The 22,000-nt window shown below is 52.8% G+C and overlaps 1 protein-coding gene across 1 annotated transcript; it reads right to left on the bottom strand.

Moving 5' to 3' along the window:
* Positions 1–4,276: 4,276 nt before the first annotated feature.
* On the bottom strand, positions 4,277–20,373 carry LOC149429094 (guanine nucleotide-binding protein G(I)/G(S)/G(O) subunit gamma-8-like). Its single transcript, XM_089666738.1, has 3 exons — positions 20,278–20,373; positions 15,784–15,868; positions 4,277–4,487 (listed from the first exon to the last, which is right to left on the bottom strand). The coding sequence occupies exons 2-3, from the start codon at positions 15,865–15,867 to the stop codon at positions 4,359–4,361; spliced, it is 213 nt and encodes a 70-aa protein (XP_089522864.1). The 5' UTR covers position 15,868; positions 20,278–20,373; the 3' UTR covers positions 4,277–4,358.
* Positions 20,374–22,000: the final 1,627 nt, after the last annotated feature.

Below are 22,000 nucleotides of genomic sequence, written 5' to 3'. Positions count from 1 at the left end.
CAATCCCTGGACTCTGCCTCCCCCTGCTGGACACATACAGGACTTCATGCTGTAAGATACAGTCCTGCTGAAGTTTGCACCCCCTGCTATGTCGGCATATTGGAAATCTGACGGGTCGTGCCAAAAACGGCCATTTATTTTTAGAAACCGTATAATCAGTCTGTAGATGAAGCCAGGGAAGAAGAATAGGTGCAGGAAATCCCCCCCCCCCCCTCCGGGGTCACCCCTTATCTTTTCCCCCTACCCACCTCCCAGCATCCCCCCTCTTTCTAGAGAATACAGAACCAAGTATTGTTTTGTTGTGCTAAGTGGATCTATGAATCAGTATCCCCCCAATAATAAACCCCCCAGCACAAATGGACCCTGCCCCCGCAACAAAACACCCTCCCAGGAACAATAAATCCACCCCATCAACAACAGACCAGCAGCCAGCATCAATATTCCGGAAATAGAGATCCCTCCCAGCAACAATAGATTCCCCACATACAAACAGATCCCCTCCAGTGACAATAGATCCCCCAGCAGTAGGTGTGTGTGTAGTGTTTGCTGTAGGTGTGTGCGCTCTACTGCAGATGAGCAGATGCAGTACTGAAGTCCAGCAAGTGGTGCCTCAGTCTGCCAGGAGGAGATGCAGTACTGGCAGAGTCCAGCAGGTGGCGCCCCAGTCCACCGGGAGGAGACGTAGTACTGGCAGAGTCCAGCAGGTGGCGCCCTAGTCCACCGGGAGGAGACGCAGTACTGGAAAATTCCCGCAGGTGGCGCCCCAGTCTGCCAGGTGGCAATGCAGTACTTGCGGAGTCCAGCAGGTGGCGCCTCAGTCCACCGGGAGGAGATGCAGTACTGGCAGAGTCCAGCAGGTGGCGCCCCAGTCCACCGGGAGGAGACGTAGTACTGGCAGAGTCCAGCAGGTGGCGCCCCAGTCCTCCAGGAGGCTTTGCAGTACTGGCAGAGTCCAGCAGGTGGCGCCCCAGTCCTCCAGGAGGCTTTGCAGTACTGGCAGAGTCCAGCAGGTGGCGCCCCAGTCCACCGGGAGGAGACGCAGTACTGGCAGAGTCCAGCAGGTGGCGCCCCAGTCCTCCAGGAGGCATTGCAGTACTGGCAGAGTCCAGCAGGTGGCGCCCCAGTCCACCGGGAGGAGACGTAGTACTGGCAGAGTCCAGCAGGTGGCGCCCCAGTCCACCGGGAGGAGACGTAGTACTGGCAGAGTCCAGCAGGTGGCGCCCCAGTCCACCAGAAGGAGATGCAGTATTGGCAGAGTCCAGCAGGTGGCGCCTCAGTCCACCGGGAGGAGATGCAGTACTGGCAGAGTCCAGCAGGTGGTGCCCCAGTCCACCGGGAGGAGATGCAGTACTGGCAGAGTCCAGCAGGTGGCGCCCCAGTCCACCGGGAGGAGATGCAGTATTGGCAGAGTCCAGCAGGTGGCGACTCAGCCCACCAGAAGGAGACGCAGTACTGGCAGAGTCCAGCAGGTGGCGCCCTAGTCCACCGGGAGGAGACGCAGTACTGGAAAATTCCCGCAGGTGGCGCCCCAGTCTGCCAGGTGGCAATGCAGTACTTGCGGAGTCCAGCAGGTGGCGCCTCAGTCCACCGGGAGGAGATGCAGTACTGGCAGAGTCCAGCAGGTGGCGCCCCAGTCCACCGGGAGGAGACGTAGTACTGGCAGAGTCCAGCAGGTGGCGCCCCAGTCCTCCAGGAGGCTTTGCAGTACTGGCAGAGTCCAGCAGGTGGCGCCCCAGTCCTCCAGGAGGCTTTGCAGTACTGGCAGAGTCCAGCAGGTGGCGCCCCAGTCCACCGGGAGGAGACGCAGTACTGGCAGAGTCCAGCAGGTGGCGCCCCAGTCCTCCAGGAGGCATTGCAGTACTGGCAGAGTCCAGCAGGTGGCGCCCCAGTCCACCGGGAGGAGACGTAGTACTGGCAGAGTCCAGCAGGTGGCGCCCCAGTCCACCGGGAGGAGACGTAGTACTGGCAGAGTCCAGCAGGTGGCGCCCCAGTCCACCAGAAGGAGATGCAGTATTGGCAGAGTCCAGCAGGTGGCGCCTCAGTCCACCGGGAGGAGATGCAGTACTGGCAGAGTCCAGCAGGTGGTGCCCCAGTCCACCGGGAGGAGATGCAGTACTGGCAGAGTCCAGCAGGTGGCGCCCCAGTCCACCGGGAGGAGATGCAGTATTGGCAGAGTCCAGCAGGTGGCGACTCAGCCCACCAGAAGGAGACGCAGTACTGGCAGAGTCCAGCAGGTGGCGCCCCAGTCCTCCAGGAGGCATTGCAGTACTGGCAGAGTCCAACATGTTGCGCCCCAGTCCACCAGAAGGAGATGCAGTATTGGCAGAGTCCAGCAGGTGGCGCCCCAGTCCACCGGGAGGAGACGTAGTACTGGCAGAGTCCAGCAGGTGGCACCCTAGTCCTCCAGGAGGCATTGCAGTACTGGCAGAGTCCAGCAGGTGGCGCCCCAGTCCACCGGGAGGAGACGTAGTACTGGCAGAGTCCAGCAGGTGGCGCCCTAGTCCACCAGGAGGAGACGCAGTACTGGAAAATTCCAGCAGGTGGTGCCCCAGTCCACAGGGAGGAGACGTAGTACTGGCAGAGTCCAGCAGGTGGCGCCCCAGTCCTCCAGGAGGCATTGCAGTACTGGCAGAGTCCAGCAGGTGGCGCCCCAGTCCACCGGGAGGAGACGTAGTACTGGCAGAGTCCAGCATGTTGCGCCCCAGTCCACCAGAAGGAGACGTAGTACTGGCAGAGTCCAGCAGGTGGCGCCTCAGTCCACCGGGAGGAGATGCAGTACTGGCAGAGTCCAGCAGGTGGCGCCCCAGTCCACCGGAAGGAGACGCAGTACTGGCAGAGTCCAGCAGGTGGCGCCCCAGTCCTCCAGGAGGCATTGCAGTACTGGCAGAGTCCAGCAGGTGGCACCCCAGTTCACCGGGAGGAGACGCAGTACTGGCAGAGTCCAGCAGGTGGCACCCCAGTCCACCGGGAGCAGATGTAGTACTGGCAGAGTCCAGCAGGTGGCGCCCTAGTCCACCGGGAGGAGACGCAGTACTGGAAAATTCCAGCAGGTGGTGCCCCAGTCCACAGGGAGGAGACGTAGTACTGGCAGAGTCCAGCAGGTGGCGCCCCAGTCCTCCAGGAGGCATTGCAGTACTGGCAGAGTCCAGCAGGTGGCACCCCAGTCCACCGGGAGGAGACGTAGTACTGGCAGAGTCCAGCAGGTGGCGCCCCAGTCCACCAGAAGGAGATGCAGTATTGGCAGAGACCAGCAGGTGGCGCCTCAGTCCACCGGGAGGAGACGCAGTACTGGCAGAGTCCAGCAGGTGGCGCCCCAGTCCACCGGGAGGAGACGCAGTACTGGAAAAGTCCCGCAGGTGGCGCCCCAGTCCACCGGGAGGAGATGCAGTACTGGCAGAGTCCAGCAGGTGGCGCCCTAGTCCACCGGGAGCAGACGTAGTACTGGCAGAGTCCAGCAGGTGGCGCCCCAGTCCACCGGGAGGAGATGCAGTACTGGCAGAGTCCAGCAGGTGGCGCCCCAGTCCACCGGGAGGAGATGCAGTACTGGCAGAGTCCAGCAGGTGGCGTCCCAGTCCACCGGGAGGAGACGCAGTACTGGCAGTGTCCAGCAGGTGGCACCCCAGTCCACCGGGAGGAGATGCAGTACTGGCATAGTCCAGCAGGCGACGCCCCAGTCCACCGGGAGGAGACGCAGTACTGGCAGAGTCCAGCAGTTGGCACCCCAGTCCACCGGGAGGAGACGCAGTACTGGAAAAGTCCCGCAGGTGGCGCCCCAGTCCACCGGGAGGAGATGCAGTACTGGCAGAGTCCAGCAGGTGGCGCCCCAGTCCACCGGGAGGAGACGCAGTACTGGCAGAGTCCAGCAGGTGGCGCCCCAGTCCACCGGAAGGAGATGCAGTACTGGCAGAGTCCAGCAGGTGGCGCCCCAGTCCACCGGGAGGAGACGCAGTACTGGCAGAGTCCAGCAGGTGGCGCCCCAGTCCACCGGGAGGAGACGCAGTACTGGCAGAGTCCAGCAGGTGGCGCCCCAGTCCACCGGGAGGAGATGCAGTACTGGTAGAGTCCAGCAGGTGGCGCCCCAGTCCACCGGGAGGAGACGCAGTACTGGCAGTGTCCAGCAGGCGGCGCCCCAGCATCCCATTCACAGTCCATAGACATATAATGCCCCCATAATATCTATCTGAGTGATAACAATGTAACAATATAATGGAGTCACCATGAAGGGGCGGTCCCTCCGGTGATTGGCCGACACACAGAACCCGACACCAGACACAGCCAGGAGCTGACAACTTTTATTTATTTCAATGTGAACTTCCAGACATTCCGCGGGGGAGGGGAGGGGGAAGGCTGGAAGGATCTCACAGTAGGATGCAGACCAATCGCTTGTCCCGGAATGGATTCTCCGCTGCCGGAACCGGAGCAACGAGCGGATCGGAGACGGCATGAGACTGGCAGAAGGTCATAATGTCGGAGACCACCGCAGACACCTGGAGGGGGGAAGAGAGAGGTGACACACAATGCAACTCAGTCAGTGCAGGTCTACTGCTGAACATAAAACAACTGGAAAATAAACACCGGGAACGCCTGAATCAGCTCCGCCCTTCACAGAGTACGCCCCCCAGAATCGTCCTGTCAGGGGAAGGTGGGCGGAGTTTTATCACATCAATGGCAGACCGCCATGCGTCCGGGATCTGCATCACGGCCAAGAGGAATCCCAATATATATCATAGTATATGGTAACAGGGAGACAGTATATACAGAGCCTGGAAAAGTCTTCACACCCCTGAAATGTCCCCATGTTGTCATGTGACCACCAGAACCAGGATTGGATGTGATGGATCGACACAAAGTGGCACATAATTGTGAAGTGGAAGGAAAATGAGAAATAGTTTCCAACATTTGTGACCAATAAATCTGTGAGAAGTGTGGCGGCATTTGTATTCAGCCCCCTTTACTCTGATCCCCCTAACTACAATCTAGTGGAACCAACTGCCTTCAGTAGTCACCTGATTAGTACATAGAGCCCCCCCCCCCTCGGTGTGTCATGTGATCTCAGGATAAATCCAGCTGTTCTGTGAAGCTCTCAGAGGTTTGTTAGAGAACATTAGTGAACAAACAGCATCATGAAGGCCAAGGAACACACCAGACAGGTCAGGGATAAAGTTGTAGAGAAGTGTAAAGCAGGGTTAGGTTATAAAACAATCTCCCGAGCTTTGCCCATCTCACGGAGCACTGTGTTCAATCCATCATCCGAGAATGGGAAGAGTACGGCACAACTGCCAACCTACCAAGACATGGCCGTCCACCTAAACTGACCGGCCTGGCAAGGAGAGCATTCATCAGAGGAGCAGCCAAGAGGCTCATGGGAACTCTGGAGGAGCTGCAGAGATCACAGCTCAGGGGGGAGAATCTGTCCTCAGGACAACTATTAGTCATCCACAAATCTGCCTTTATGGAAGAGTGACAAGAAGAAGCCATTGTTGGAGGAAAGCCATAAGAAGTCCCTTCTGCAGTTTGTGAGAAGCCATGTGGGGGGCACAGCAAACGTGGAAGAAGGGGCTCTGGTCAGAGGAGACCAACATGGGACTTTACGGCCTAAAAGTGTGGAGGAAAAATAACACCGCCCATCCCCCTGAACACACCATCCCCACCGTGAAACATGGTGGTGGCAGCATCATATGGTGGGGATGCTTCTCTTCAGCAGGGACAGGGAAGCTGGTCAGAGTTGATGGGAAGATGGATGGAGCCAAATACAGGGCAATCTTAGAAGAAAACCTGTTAGAACCTGCAGAAGACCTGAGACCGGGGCGGAGGTTCCCCTTCCAGCAGGACAACGACCCGAAACATCCAGCCAGACCTACAATGGAATGGTTCCGATCAAAGCATCTTCATGGGTTAGAATGAACCAATCACAGTCCAGACCCAAATCCAATGGAGGATCTGTGGCCAGACCTGAGAATTGCTGTTCCCAGACGCTCTCCATCCAATCTGACAGCTTGAGGGATTCTGCAAAGAAGAACGGGCAGAAATGTCCCTCTCTAGATGTGCAAAGAGACATCCCCAAAAAGACTTGCAGCTGGAATGGCAGCCAAAGGGGGTCCTACAAAGTACTGACTCCGGGGGGCCGAATACAAATGTCTCCACACTTCTCACAGATTTATTGGCCACAAATGTTGGAAACCATTTCTCATTCTCCTTCCACTTCACAATTATCTGCCACTTTGTGTCCATCACATCCAATCCCAATCCATACACACGGACGGTTCTGGTGGTCACATGACAACATGGGGGACATTTCGGGGGAGGAACTTCTTCAAGGCTCTGTATATATATAATGGTAACATTGATACAGTCAGCAGGATAACCCTCATCATTGGCTGAATGAAATACATTTCCATAAAAAGCATAATATTGCTGCTATGTGCATAAAGATTAGGGTGCTCTGTGCTCTGATTTGGGGTGTTCTGAGCTCAGATTTGGGGTGCTCTGTGCTCTGATTTGGGGTGCTCTGTACTCTGATTTGGGGTGCTCTGTGCTTTGATTTGGGGTGCTCTGTGCTCTGATTTGGGGTGCTCTGTACTCTGATTTGGGGTGTTCTGAGCTCTGATTTGGGGTGCTCTGTGCCCTGATTTGGGGTGCTGTGATTTGGGGTGCTCTGTGCTCTGATTTGGAGTGTTCTGAGCTCAGATTTGGGGTGCTCTGTGCTTTGATTTGGGGTGCTCTGTGCTCTGATTTGGGGTGCTCTGTACTCTGATTTGGGGTGTTATGTGCCCTGATTTGGGGTGCTCTGTGCCCTGATTTGGGGTGCTCTGTGCTCTGATTTGGGGTGCTCTGAACTCTGATTTGGGGTGTTCTGTGCCCTGATTTGGGGTGCTCTGTGCCCTGATTTGGGGTGCTCTGATTTGGAGTGTTCTTAGCTCTGATTTGGGGTGCTCTGATTTGGAGTGTTCTTAGCTCTGATTTGGTGTGTTATGAGCTCTGATTTGAGGTGTTCTGTGCCCTGATTTGGGGTGCTCTGAGCTCCGATTTGGGGTGCTCTGTGCTCTGATTTGGGGTGCTCTGAACTCTGATTTGGGGTGTTCTGTGCCCTGATTTGGGGTGCTCTGTGCCCTGATTTGGGGTGCTCTGATTTGGAGTGTTCTTAGCTCTGATTTGGAGTGTTCTTAGCTCTGATTTGGGGTGTTATGAGCTCTGATTTGAGGTGTTCTGTGCCTCGATTTGGGGTGCTCTGAGCTCTGATTTGGGGTGCTCTGATTTGGGGTGCTCTGAGCTCTGATTTGGGGTGCAAGGCGTTCTTGTTCTTTATATTTTATACATTTTTGTATAGGACCATCACTAACAGACATAAGCAACCCGTCACACTGACCCACCATACTGAGAGTGACCCCCCCCCATAAAGATTAGGGTGCTCTGTGCTCTGATTTGGGGTGTTCTGAGCTCAGATTTGGGGTGCTCTGTGCTTTGATTTGGGGTGCTCTGTGCTCTGATTTGGGGTGCTCTGTACTCTGATTTGGGGTGTTCTGAGCTCTGATTTGGGGTGCTCTGTGCCCTGATTTGGGGTGCTCTGATTTGGGGTGCTCTGTGCCCTGATTTGGGGTGCTCTGTGCTCTGATTTGGAGTGTTCTGAGCTCAGATTTGGGGTGCTCTGTGCTTTGATTTGGGGTGCTCTGTGCTCTGATTTGGGGTGCTCTGTACTCTGATTTGGGGTGTTCTGTGCCCTGATTTGGGGTGCTCTGTGCCCTGATTTGGGGTGCTCTGATTTGGAGTGTTCTTAGCTCTGATTTGGGGTGCTCTGAACTCTGATTTGGGGTGTTCTGTGCCCTGATTTGGGGTGCTCTGATTTGGAGTGTTCTTAGCTCTGATTTGGGGTGCTCTGATTTGGAGTGTTCTTAGCTCTGATTTGGGGTGTTATGAGCTCTGATTTGAGGTGTTCTGTGCCTCGATTTGGGGTGCTCTGAGCTCTGATTTGGGGTGCTCTGATTTGGGGTGCTCTGAGCTCTGATTTGGGGTGCAAGGCGTTCTTGTTCTTTATATTTTATACATTTTTGTATAGGACCATCACTAACAGACATAAGCAACCCGTCACACTGACCCACCATACTGAGAGTGACCCCCCCCCCCCCACTGACATTGAGCCCCTAATAATAATGGAGATTTTTAAATTCCACTAAGCCAACCACCTGCAGACCCCCACAACCCTGGGCAGTGGTTGTGGGGGTCTTCAGGTGGGGGGTGGCCTTGTCCTTCTCAGAGATGGGGACATGATCTCAACTTACCAGGAAGAACACGGGGACATGATTTTATAGTAAGAACATGAGGGCATGACCTCAACCCAGCAGGAAGAACATGAGACATGACCTCAACCCAGCAGGAAGAACACGGGGACGTAACCTCAACCCAGCAGGAAGAACACGAGACATGACCTCAACCCAGCAGGAAGAACATGGGGACGTGACCTCAACCTGGGAAAAGAACAGGATGACATGACCTCAACCTAAGAGGCAGAACACAGGGGCAGGACCTCAACATAGGAGGAAGAACATAGGGACATGACCTCAATCTAGGAGGAAGACCATGGAAGCATGACCTCAATCTAGGAGGAAGATCATTGGGGCAGGACCACAACCTAGCAGGAAGAATGCAGGGACATGACCTCAATCTAGCATGAAGAATACAGGGAAGTGACCTCAACGTAGGAAGAAAAACATGGGGACATAGAAATGTGATGGCAGAAAAAGACCAAGCGGTTCATAGAGTCTTCCCCTTTTTTGGGGGGAGGGGTTGTTTTGTTGTTTACTTTTTTGTCTGAGTAAGAACATGGGGACATGACCTCAACCCAGAAGCAAGAACACAAAGCCATGACCTCAACCCAGGAAGATCATGGGAATGTGACCTCAATCTAGGAAAAAGAACATGGGGACATGACCTCAACCTACAGTAGGAAGAAGAACAAAAGGACATGGCATCAACCTAGAAAGAAGAAGAGGAACATGCAGACGTGACCTCAACCTAAAAAGAAGATCTTGGGAACTTGACCTCAACCTAGGAGGAAGAACACAGGGACATGACCTCAATCTAGGAAGAAGAACATGGGAATATGACATCAACCTAACAGGAAGAACACAGGGACATGACCTCAATCCAGGAGGAAAGACATGGGGACATGAACAGAAACTAAGAGGAAGAAAACAGGGGCATGACCTCAACCTAGGAAGAAGAACAAGGGGACATGACCTGAATGTTGGAGGAAGAACACAGGACATAACCTCAATCTAAGAGGAAGGACATGGGGACATGAGCTCAATCTAAGAGGCAGAACACAGGGGCAGGACCTCAACATAGGAGGAAGAACATAGGGACATGACCTCAATCTAGGAGGAAGACCATGGAAGCATGACCTCAATCTAGGAGGAAGATCATTGGGGCAGGACCACAACCTAGCAGGAAGAATGCAGGGACATGACCTCAATCTAGCATGAAGAATACAGGGAAGTGACCTCAACGTAGGAAGAAAAACATGGGGACATAGAAATGTGATGGAAGAAAAAGACCAAGCGGTTCATAGAGTCTTCCCCGTTTTGGGGGGAGGGGTTGTTTTGTTGCTTACTTTTTTGTCTGAGTAAGAACATGGGGACATGACCTCAACCCAGAAGCAAGAACACAAAGCCATGACCTCAACCCAGGAAGATCATGGGAATGTGACCTCAATCTAGGAAAAAGAACACGGGGACATGACCTCAACCTACAGTAGGAAGAAGAACAAAAGGACATGGCATCAACCTACAGTAGGAAGAAGAACAAAAGGACATGGCATCAACCTAGAAAGAAGAAGAGGAACATGCAGACGTGACCTCAACCTAAAAAGAAGATCTTGGGAACTTGACCTCAACCTAGGAGGAAGAACACAGGGACATGACCTCAATCCAGGAGGAAAGACATGGGGACATGAACAGAAACTAAGAGGAAGAAAACAGGGGCATGACCTCAACCTAGGAAGAAGAACAAGGGGACATGACCTGAATGTTGGAGGAAGAACACAGGACATAACCTCAATCTAAGGGGAAGGACATGGGGACATGAGCTCAATCTAAGAGGAAGAAAATGGGCATGATCTCAGCCTAGGAAGAAGAAGACAGGAACATGAGCTCAACCTAGGAGGAAGAACATGGGTACATGACCTCAATCTAGGAGGAAGACAATGGGGACATGACCTCAACCTAAGAGGAAGAACCCAGGGCCATGACCTCAACCTAAGAGGAAGAAAACAGGGGCATGACCTCAACCTAGGAGGAAGAACACAGGAACATAACCTCAATCTAGGAGGAAGAACATGGGGACATGACCTAAACCTAAGAAAAAGAACAAGGGGACATGACCTCAACTTAACAGGAAGAACACAGGGACATGACCTCAACCTAGGAAGAAGAACATGGAGACATGATTTCAACCTTGCAGGAAGAATACAGGGATGTGATCTCAACCTAGGAGGAAGAACACAGGTATATGACTTTAACCTAGGAAGAACCTGGGGACATGACCTCAAACTAAGAATAAGCTCATAGGAATGTAACCTCAATCAAGGAGGAAGAAAAGGGGGACAGGACCTCCACTTAGGAAGAACAACATGAGGACATGACCTCAATCTAGAAGGAAAAACATGGGGACATGACCCTATAGGGCAGTGATGGCGAACCTTTTTGAGCCCGAGTGCCCAAACTGCAACACAAAACAAACTTTTTTATTTCAAAGTGCCAACACTGGAATTAATCACTTGCCTACCGGGCACTTCTACCCCCTTCCTGCCCAGGACAATTTTCAGCTTTCAGTGCTGTTGCACTTAACAAAGACAATTGTGCGGTCATGCAACACTGTAACCATATGCAATTTTTATCATTTTTTCACACAAATAGAGCTTTTTTTGGTGGTATTTAATCACCACTGGGTGTTTTATTTTTTGCACTATAAATGAAAAAAGAGCAAAAAATTAAAAACATAAAAGGTTTCCTTTGCTTCTATTCTAAAATTTTGCAAACAGGTAATATTTCTTCTTTGATGTGCGTTGGTGAGGCTGCACTGATAGGCAGCACTGATGGGCATTGATGAGGCGGCACAGATAGGTAGCACTGATGGGCATTGATGAGGCGGCACAGATAGGTAGCACTGATGGGCATTGATGAGGCGGCACAGATAGGCAGCACTGATGGGCATTGATGAGGCGGCACAGATAGGTAGCACTGATGGGGCGGCACTGGTGAGCATTGATGAGGAGGCTCTGATGATGCACTGATATGCAGGAAATGATGGGCACTGATAAGCGGCACTGACAGCACCAACTGGAGGCACTGACAGACGGCACTGACCGGCGGCACTGCTGGGCATCATTGATGGGTGGCACTGATAGGCAGCACTAATGAGGTGTCACAGATAGGTGGCACTGATAGGCGACACTGATAATGGGTACTGATAGACAGCACTGATAGGTGGCACTGACTGACATCACTGCTGGGCACTGACTGGTACAACCGCTGGGCACTGACTGGTGGCACTGACTGGCAGCACTGCTGGGCTGCACTGGTGGGCACTGGTGGGTGCATTGCTGGGCACAGGTGGGCGCACTGTTGGGCACAGGTGGGTGCATTGCTGGGCACACGGTGCATTGCTGGGCACAGGTGGGCACACTGCTGGGCACAGGTGGGCGCACTGTTGGGCACAGGTGGGCGCATTCCTGGGCACAAGTGGGCGGAACTTGTGTGTGGCACAGGTGGGCACCGATTATCAGGGCACTGATGATCAGTGACCCTGATGATCGGTGCCAATCCCCGCTCTGACAACTGCCGGTTTTCGGCAGTACTTTCCTCACGATCTGACAGCGTGAGGAAAGTGCAGCCGAGAACCGGCATTTGCATTTCCCGGTGATCAGCGCGTCATTGGACACGGCTGATCACGTGGTAAAAGGCCGCTGTGATTGGCCTTTTACCATGTCACGTGATCAGCTGTGTCCGCAGGACACAGCGATCACGGAGATCGCCCGGTGCGCGCCCCCGGAGGTGCGCAGGAGAGCGCGTTCTCTTCCTCTCTTCCTTCTGGCGTGCCCACTGAGATGGCTCTGCGTGCCATAGGTTCGCCATCACTGCCCTATACTAACAAGAAGAACACTGGGACATGACCTCAACTTATCAGGAAGAACGAATGGACATGACTGTAACCTAGGAGGAAGAAAAGGGGGAAAGGAACCAGTAAGAATAAATGGACACACCTCAACCTAGGAAGAATAACATGGGGACATGACCTAAATCTCGGAGGAAAAACATGAGGGTATGATCTCAACCTAGCAGGAAGAACTCAGTTACACGACCCTAACCTAGGAAGAAGAACATGGGGACGTGACTTCAGCCTAGGAAGAACACAGGAACATGAGCTCAACCTAGAAGGAATAACATGGGGGCATGACCTCAATCTAGGAGGAAGAACATGGGGACATGACCTCAACCTAAGAGGAAGAACCCTTGGCCATGACCACAACCTAAGAGGAAGAAAACACAGGCATGACCTCAACCTAGGAGGAAGAACATAGGGACGTGACCTCAATCTAGAAAAGAGAAAATGGGGACATGACCTCAACCTAGGAAAAAGAAAATGGGGACATGACCTCAACCTAGGAGAAAGAAAATGGGGACATGACCTCAACCTAGGAAGAAGAACATGGGGACGTGACTTCAGCCTAGGAAGAACACAGGAACATGAGCTCAACCTAGAAGGAATAACATGGGGGCATGACCTCAATCTAGGAGGAAGAACATGGGGACATGACCTCAACCTAAGAGGAAGAACCCTTGGCCATGACCACAACCTAAGAGGAAGAAAACACAGGCATGACCTCAACCTAGGAGGAAGAACATAGGGACGTGACCTCAATCTAGAAAAGAGAAAATGGGGACATGACCTCAACCTAGGAAAAAGAAAATGGGGACATGACCTCAACCTAGGAGAAAGAAAATGGGGACATGACCTCAACCTAGGAAGAAGAACATGAGGACATGACCTCAACCTAGCAAAAAAATACAGGGACTCAACCTAGGAGGAAAAAGACAGGAATATGACTTCAACCTAAGAAGAAGCTCATGGGAAACTGACTTCAATCTAGGAGGAAAAACAAAGGGGCTTTACCTCAACCAATAAATAAGAACACGGGGGCATGACCTCAACCTATGAAGAAGAACACGGGCATGATCTCAACCTTGGAGAATGAACATGGGGATATGACCTCAACCTAGGAGGAAGAACATGGGGATGTGATCTCAACCTAGGAGGAAGAAAATGGGGATGTGATCTCAACCTAGGAAGTGGAACTTAGGGACATGACCTCAACCTAGGAAGATCATGGGACTGTGACCTCAATCTAGGAGAAGGCACATAAGGTCGTGACCTTAATCTAGAAGGAAGAACATGGGGACATGAGCCCAAGCTAGTAGGAAGAACATAGGGACATGACCTCAACATAGGAGGAATAACACGGGGACATGACTTCAGTTCAGGAAGAAGAACATGGGGACCTGACCTCAACCTAGGAAGAAGATAATGGAAGTGTGTCCTCAGTCTAGGACAAGGAACATGTGGACAAGAATTCAGCCTAGGAAGAACAGCATGAGGACGTGACCTCAAGCTAGGAGGAAGAACATGGGGACATGACTTCAGCTTAGCAGGAAGAACATAGGGACCTGACCTTGCACTAACAGGAAGAACACGGAGACATGACTTCAAACTAGAAGGAAGAACATGGGGGCATGACCTCAACCTAGGAGGAAGAACACGGGGACATGACTTCAGATCAGGAAGAAGAACATGGGGACATGACTTCAGTTCAGGAAGAAGAACATGGGGACATGACTTCAGTTCAGGAAGAAGAACATGGGGACATGACTTCAGTTCAGGAAGAAGAACATGGGGATGTGACCTCAACCTAGGAAGAAGATATGTAAGGTAATTTTGACCTCAATCTAGGACAAGGAACATGTGGACAAGAATTCAGCCTAGGAAGAACAACATGAGGACATGACCTCATTCTAGGATAAAGAACATGGGGTCATGACCTCAACATAGAAGGAAGAACATGGGGTCGTGACCTCAACCTAGAAGGAAGAACATGGGGACATGACTTCAACCTAGGAAGAAGATAATGTGAATGTGACCTCAATCTAGGACAAGGAACATGTGGACAAGAATTCAATCTAGGAAGAACAACATGAGGACGTGACCTCAATCTAGGATAAAGAACATGGGGACATGACCTCATCCTAAAAGGAAGAACATGGGGACATGACCTCAACCTAGAAGGAAGAACATGGGGACATGACCTCATCCTAAAAGAAAGAACATGGGGACATGACCTCATCCTAAAAGGAAGAACATGGGGACATGACCTCAACCTAGAAGGAAGAACATGGGGGCATGACCTCAACCTAGAAGGAAGAACATGGGGACATGACCTCAACATAGAAGGAAGAACATGGGGGCATGACCTCAATCTAGAAGGAAGAACATGGGGACATGACCTCATCCTAGAAGGAAGAACATGGGGACAAGACTTCAACCTAGGAGGGAGAATGTGGGGACATGACCTAATCCTAGGAGGGAGAACATGGGGGCATGACCTTAAACTAGAAGGGAGAACATGGGGGCATGACCTCAACCTAGGAGGAAGAACATGGGGGCATGACCTCAACCTAGGAGGAAGAACATGGGGGCATGACCTCAACCTAGAAGAAAGAACATGGGAGCATGACCTCAACCTATAAGGAAGAACATAGGGGCATGACCTCAACCTAGAAGGAAGAACATGGCATGACCTCAATCTAGAAGGGAGAACATGGGGCATGACCTCAACCTAGAAGGAAGAACATGGGGGCATGACCTCAACCTAGAAAGAAGAACATAGGGGCATGACCTCAATCTAGAAGGGAGAACATGGGGGCATGACCTCAACCTAGAAGGAAGAACATGGGGGCATGACCTCAACCTAGAAGGAAGAACATAGGGGCATGACCTCAACCTAGAAGGAAGAACATGGGGGCATGACCTCAACCTAGAAGGGAAAACATGGGGGCATGACCTCAACCTAGAAGGAAGAACATAGGGGCATGACCTCAACCTAGGAGGGAGAACATGGGGGCATGACCTCAACCTAGAAGGGAGAACATGGGGACATGACCTCAACCTAGAAGGAAGAACATGGGGACAGGACCTCAACCTAGAAGGAAAAACATAGGGGCATGACGTCAACCTAGAAGGAAGAACATAGGGGCATGACCTCAACCTAGAAGGAAAAACATAGGGGCATGACGTCAACCTAGAAGGAAAAACATAGGGGCATGACCTCAACCTAGAAGGAAGAACATAGGGGGCATGACCTCAACCTAGGAGGGAGAACATGGGGACATGACTTCAACCTAGAAGGGAGAACATGGGGACATGACCTAATCCTAGGAGGAAGAACATGGGGGCATGACCTCAACCTAGAAGGAAGAACATGGGGACATGACCTCAACCTAGAAGGAAGAACATGGGGACATGACCTCAACCTAGAAGGAAGAACATGGGGACATGACCTCAGCTGTTGGCTCTGTATTATGGAGGAGGAGCTCTGTACTGGGAGGGGGAGGTCATTTTTGTCAGCTCATTAGCCAAACTGATGCTACGCTTGAAGTCCTGCAAGCTTCCATGTGATTGGTTGTTAGGGATACGGCACCCCTCATCTCTCACGTATGGACATGCGCGGTCACTTACCTTCATGCGGTTTATATTGACCTCCATCTTCAGCTGCTCCACGGCCTTGCGAGCCTCAGCAATCTTCACCATGTTGTTGGACATCCTGCAAACGATTCACAATGTGACGATTACGGCGTGTTCACTGGGCAGTGAATGTGAATTCACCCAATATTCTCTGCCGGGGAATCCATCATATAACACACATGGACCTCGGAGGTTCACCTGCAGAGAATGTCACATTCACCCATCTGAAATATTCCCACAACCACCAATCCGAGGGATGACAGAGAGCCGAAGCCGGGATGTGATTGGTGGCCAGGGGCGATGAGGTGGACTATCCCGGGGGGGGGCGTATCCAGGCGGAATATCCCAAAGGGGGCGTATCCAGGTGACAGGTGAGCTCTGCGGAGATGATAATTACAAGTAAAGGCGCTCAGCAGATGCTGTACCTGGATGGATCCCCTCCGGACAGCCTGATACTTACCTTCATACAGTCAGCGTCCCTGGCTGGACACATCAGTTATGTGAGCTAGGGGAATCTATTATTGCTGGGGGGAACTATTGTTGCTGGGGGGAACTATTGTTGCTGGGGGGAACTATTGTTGCTGAGGGGGAACTATTGTTGATGGGGGATGTATTGTTGCTGGGGGGGTCTGTTGTTGCTGGGGGGATCTATTGTTGCTGGGGGAACTATTGTTGCTAAAGGGGAACTATTGTTGATGGGGGAAGCATTGTTGCAGGGGAATCTATTGTTGCTGGGGGGGTCTATTGCTGCTGGGGGGGCTATTATTGATCGGGGATCTATTGTTGCTGGGGGGTCGAATGTTGCTTGTGGATCTATTGTTGCTGGGGGTCTATTGTTGTTTGTGGATGTATTGTTGCTGAGAGGTCTATTGTTGCTGGGGGGTCTATTGTTGCTGGGGGTCTTTTGTTGCTCGGGGGTCTATTGTTACTGGGGGTCTATTGTTGCTGGGGGGTCTATTGTTGCTCGGGGGCTCTATTGTTGCTGGGGGGGGCGATTGTTGCTTGTGATTGTATTGTTGCTCGGGGATTGATTGTTGCTGGGGGGGTCTATTGTTGCTTCTGGATGTATTGTTGCTGGGAGGTCTATTGTTGCTGGGGGTCTCTTGTTGTTTGGGGGTCTATTGTTGCTCGGGGGGTTCTATTGTTGCTGGGGGGGCGATTGTTGCTTGTGATTGTATTGTTGCTCGGGGATCAATTGTTGCTGGGGGGGTCTATTGTTGCTGGTGGGTCTATTGTTGCTTGTGGATGTATTGTTGCTGGGGGGTCTATTGTTGCTGGGGGGTCTTTTGTTGCTCGGGGGGTCTTTTGTTGCTTGTGGATGTATTGTTGCTGGGGGGTCTATTGTTGCTGGGGGGTCTATTGTTGCTAGGAGGTCTATTGTTGCTGGGGGATCTATTGTTGCTGGGGGGTCTATTGTTGCCGGGGGGTCTATTGTTGCTGGGGGGGTCTATTGTTGGTCTATTTTCTTGTTATTCCATACAAATGATTTAGCACCAAAAATTGATACTTTGTTCTGTATTCTCTAAAAGGGGCGGGGCTGGGAGGTGGGCGGAACCAAGAGACAGTTCAGAGGCAGGTAGGGGGGCGGAGACAAGAAGTGACTCGGGGGGAGGGGGGTCCTGCACCTGTTTTTTGAGAACAGAAACCCGCGATGTGTTACCGCCCCCCAACTATTCAATCAACTTTATTATAGCTGACATGACAGCGTCTGGTGCCAAAATCAAGGAGAAAACGGACCAATCAAAGCTCAGCTCCCACAATCAATCGAATTCCGGCGATCAATCAATCGTTTTCCAGTCCTTTGTGATTCCGGCGCGTCACACACAGCAGACGAGAAGGAAACGCCTGAAAACCGATTTCATCCGATCGACTCTGCAATGCGTTCCAAGCCCGGCCGGCAAATCTCCGTCTCCATCCCTTCCTGCCGCCACGAGGACGATCTGCGAGGATCGGGAAAATATTCGATCGGCTCTGCAGGCGGGAAATTCTGATACATCGACGGATTCGGGGGAAGGCGATGGAAAACGGGAACGATCCGAGGGAAGGCGATGGAAAGGGAACGATCCGAGGGAAGGCGATGGAAAGGGGAACAATCCGAGGGAAGGCGATGAAAGGGGAACGATCCGAGGGAAGGCGATGGAAAAGGGGAACGATCCGAGGGAAGGCGATGGAAAGGGAACGATCCGAGGGAAGCTGATGGAAAGGGGAACGATCCGAGGGAAGGCGATGAAAGGGGAACGATCCGAGGGAAGGCGATGAAAGGGGAACGATCCGAGGGAAGGCGATGAAAGGGGAACGATCCGAGGGAAGTCGATGGAAAAGGGGAACGATCCGAGGGAAGGCGATGAAAAGGGGAACGATCCGAGGGAAGTCGATGGAAAAGGGGAACGATCCGAGGGAAGGCGATGGAAAGGGGAACGATCCGAGGGAAGGCGATGGAAAGGGAACGATCCGAGGGAAGGCGATGAAAGGGGAACGATCCGAGGGAAGGCGATGAAAGGGGAACGATCCGAGGGAAGGCGATGAAAGGGGAACGATCCGAGGGAAGGCGATGAAAGGGGAACGATCCGAGGGAAGGCGATGAAAGGGGAACGATCCGAGGGAAGTCGATGGAAAAGGGGAACGATCTGAGGGAAGGCGATGGAAAGGGAACGATCCGAGGGAAGCTGATGGAAAGGGGAACGATCCGAGGGAAGGCGATGGAAAAGGGGACGATCCGAGGGAAGGCGATGAAAGGGGAACGATCCGAGGGAAGGCGATGAAAGGGGAACGATCCGAGGGAAGTCGATGGAAAAGGGGAACGATCCGAGGGAAGGCGATGGAAAAGGGGACGATCCGAGGGAAGGCGATGGAAAGGGAACGATCCGAGGGAAGGCGATGGAAAAGGGGAACGATCCGAGGGAAGGCGATGGAAAGGGAACGATCCGAGGGAAGGCGATGGAAAAGGGGAACGATCCGAGGGAAGGTGACGGAAAGGGGAACGATCCGAGGGAAGGCGATGAAAGGGGAACGATCCGAGGGAAGGCGACGGAAAGGGGAACGATCCGAGGGAAGTCGATGGAAAGGGGACGATCCGAGGGAAGGCGACGGAAAGGGGAACGATCCGAGGGAAGGCGACGGAAAGGGGAACGATCCGAGGGAAGTCGATGGAAAGGGGAACGATCCGAGGGAAGGCGACGGAAAGGGGAACGATCCGAGGGAAGTCGATGGAAAGGGGAACGATCCGAGGGAAGGCGATGGAAAGGGGAACGATCCGAGGGAAGGCGACGGAAAGGGGAACGATCCGAGGGAAGGCGACGGAAAGGGGAACGATCCGAGGGAAGGCGACGGAAAGGGGAACGATCCGAGGGAAGTCGATGGAAAGGGGAACGATCCGAGGGAAGGCGACGGAAAGGGGAATGATCCGAGGGAAGTCGATGGAAAGGGGAACGATCCGAGGGAAGCTGATGGAAAGGGGAACGATCCGAGGGAAGGCGATGGAAAGGGAACGATCCGAGGGAAGCTGATGGAAAGGGGAACGATCCGAGGGAAGTCGATGGAAAGGGGAACGATCCGAGGGAAGTCGATGGAAAGGGGAACGATCCGAGGGAAGTCGATGGAAAGGGGAACGATCCGAGGGAAGTCGATGGAAAGGGAACGATCCGAGGGAAGGCGATGGAAAGGGAACGATCCGAGGGAAGCTGATGGAAAGGGGAACGATCCGAGGGAAGGCGATGGAAAGGGGAACGATCCGAGGGAAGGCGATGGAAAGGGAACGATCCGAGGGAAGCTGATGGAAAGGGGAACGATCCGAGGGAAGCTGATGGAAAGGGAACGATCCGAGGGAAGGCGACGGAAAGGGGAACGATCCGAGGGAAGTCGATGGAAAGGGAACGATCCGAGGGAAGGCGATGGAAAGGGAACGATCCGAGGGAAGTCGATGGAAAGGGGAACGATCCGAGGGAAGTCGATCAGAGTTCCTGGGACGGATCGGGAAATCATCGATGGAATATCAGAGGCTCAGATTCACGCAGAGTGGACGCAGAAAGCGGTGAATGTGACCCGCCGGACATTCCTCATTAATGGCGCCCCAAAAACACGCCAACCAATTCACACATCTGGGCACGTGGGGGGGGGGGGAAACCGCAGCAAAACCGGCGTCTGTCACATGTCGGGCTGACCATTGAATCGCCCCGCCCTTTGCGCATAACCCGGGCCCAAGCGTGATGCTACATGGTGTCACTGGGGGGGAGGGGTCACCGCCGCCTGGAAGATTCACCTGCAGCGAATGTTCAGAGAAAGTGGGATTCACTGCAGAGCGAAGGCTCCGATGGAAGCTGCTCCTGATCTGCCATCTCCCATAGGACAGGATATCCGGATCCCCATCCATCCCGGTGAATTGTCCTTTCTGGGATGGTTACCTGGAATCAGGTGGGAGAGACTCATGTCCCCCCTCCCCCCCGTGTACACCCGGGGCCCCTGTGGCCCCCCAATCTACCCCTCACTCACCTGGAGACGGGTGCAGGTCCAGCCGGAGGACGGAAGGATTGTGCGGAGCAGACAGGTGGAGGAGACAGATGTGACTCCAATCACCGAACCGAGAAACTGATAATTGCAGGGTGTGGCGGGGCCCGGTCCCAGGGGCCCCCCCTCATTGTATACAGTGATCACCTGACTCTACCAGGGGACACCTCCCAATAAAGAGTATTCCAGTATACCGGGGGGGAGGGGCATGGGAGCATAAATCTTTGTTTATTAAAATTCTGAAAAACAACAAAAAAAACAAATTTATATATATAACAAAAAATGCAGCAAAAACAAAACAACCCCCCCCCCCCCCCCATGAAACTTTGTTTTTTTTTGGCCAGGAAAAAAATAATGAAAAAGCAAAGGAAACATTGTAATATATATTAATGTATCGTTATTATAAATGAATGATATATATACTCTCCATATACAGGAGGAGGTGGAGCAATGAGAATCTGGTGAAAGGGTGGAATAATCTCGGCTCAAAGTGTCCCACTCTAATCAGCTCATTCAGCCATAACACCTGCAAATGGTTCCTGAGCCTTTCAATGGTCTCTCAGTCTGGTTCAGTAGGAATCCCAATCATGGGAAAGACTGCTGACCTGACACCATCACTGACACCCTCCATAAGGAGGGAAAGCCTCAGAAGGGAATTGCAGAAGAAGTTGGATGTTCCCAAAGTGCTGTATCAAAGCACATTAATAGAAAGTTATGTGGAAGGGAAAAGTGTGGAAGAAAAAGGTGCACAAGCAGCAGGGATGACCGCAGCCTGGAGAGGATTGTCAGGAAAAGGTGCACAAGCAGCAGGGATGACCGCAGCCTGGAGAGGATTGTCAGGAAAAGGCCATTCAAAAGTGTTGGGGACTTTCACAAGGAGTGGACTGAGGCTGGAGTCAGTGCATCAAGAGCCACCACACACAGACGGATCCTGGACATGGGCTTCAAATGTCGTATTCCTCTTGTCAAGCCGCTCCTGAACAACAAACAACGTCAGAAGCGTCTTACCTGGGCTAAAGAAAAACAGACCTGGTCTGTGCTCAGTGGTCCAAAGTCCTCTTTTCTGATGAGAGCAACTTTTGCACCTCATTTGGAAACCAAGGACCCCGAGTATGGAGGAAGAATGGAGAGGCCCAAGGACCCCGAGTATGGAGGAAGAATGGAGAGGCACAAGGACCCCGAGTATGGAGGAAGAATGGAGAGGCACAAGGACCCCGAGTATGGAGGAAGAATGGAGAGGCCCAAGGACCCCGAGTATGGAGGAAGAATGGAGAGGCCCAAGGACCTCGAGTATGGAGGAAGAATGGAGAGGCCCAAGGACCCCGAGTATGGAGGAAGAATGGAGAGGCCCAAGGACCCCGAGTATGGAGGAAGAATGGAGAGGCACAAGGACCCCGAGTATGGAGGAAGAACGGAGAGGCCCAAGGACCCCGAGTATGGAGGAAGAATGGAGGGGCACAAGGACCCCGAGTATGGAGGAAGAACGGAGAGGCCCAAGGACCCCGAGTATGGAGGAAGAATGGAGAGGCCCAAGGACCCCGAGTATGGAGGAAGAATGGAGAGGCCCAAGGACCCCGAGCATGGAGGAAGAATGGAGAGGCCCAAGGACCCCGAGTATGGAGGAAGAATGGAGAGGCCCAAGGACCCCGAGTATGGAGGAAGAATGGAGAGGCCCAAGGACCCCGAGTATGGAGGAAGAATGGAGAGG

Source organism: Staurois parvus, unplaced genomic scaffold (assembly GCF_062004578.1).
Source record: "Staurois parvus isolate SC_StPar_1 unplaced genomic scaffold, SC_StPar_1.0 ptg002810l, whole genome shotgun sequence".
NCBI lineage: Eukaryota > Metazoa > Chordata > Amphibia > Anura > Ranidae > Staurois > Staurois parvus.
This window is presented reverse-complemented; position numbering and strand designations above follow the sequence as displayed.

Bases quoted from the DNA above. Each gene is read 5' to 3' on its own strand.
- LOC149429094 (XM_089666738.1), bottom strand. From the start codon at position 15,867: ATGTCCAACAACATGGTGAAGATTGCTGAGGCTCGCAAGGCCGTGGAG. The intron at 4,488-15,783 runs GTAAGTGACCGC...TCCCCCCTCCAG, and splicing joins TCAATATAAACCGCATGAAG to GTGTCTGCGGTGGTCTCCGA.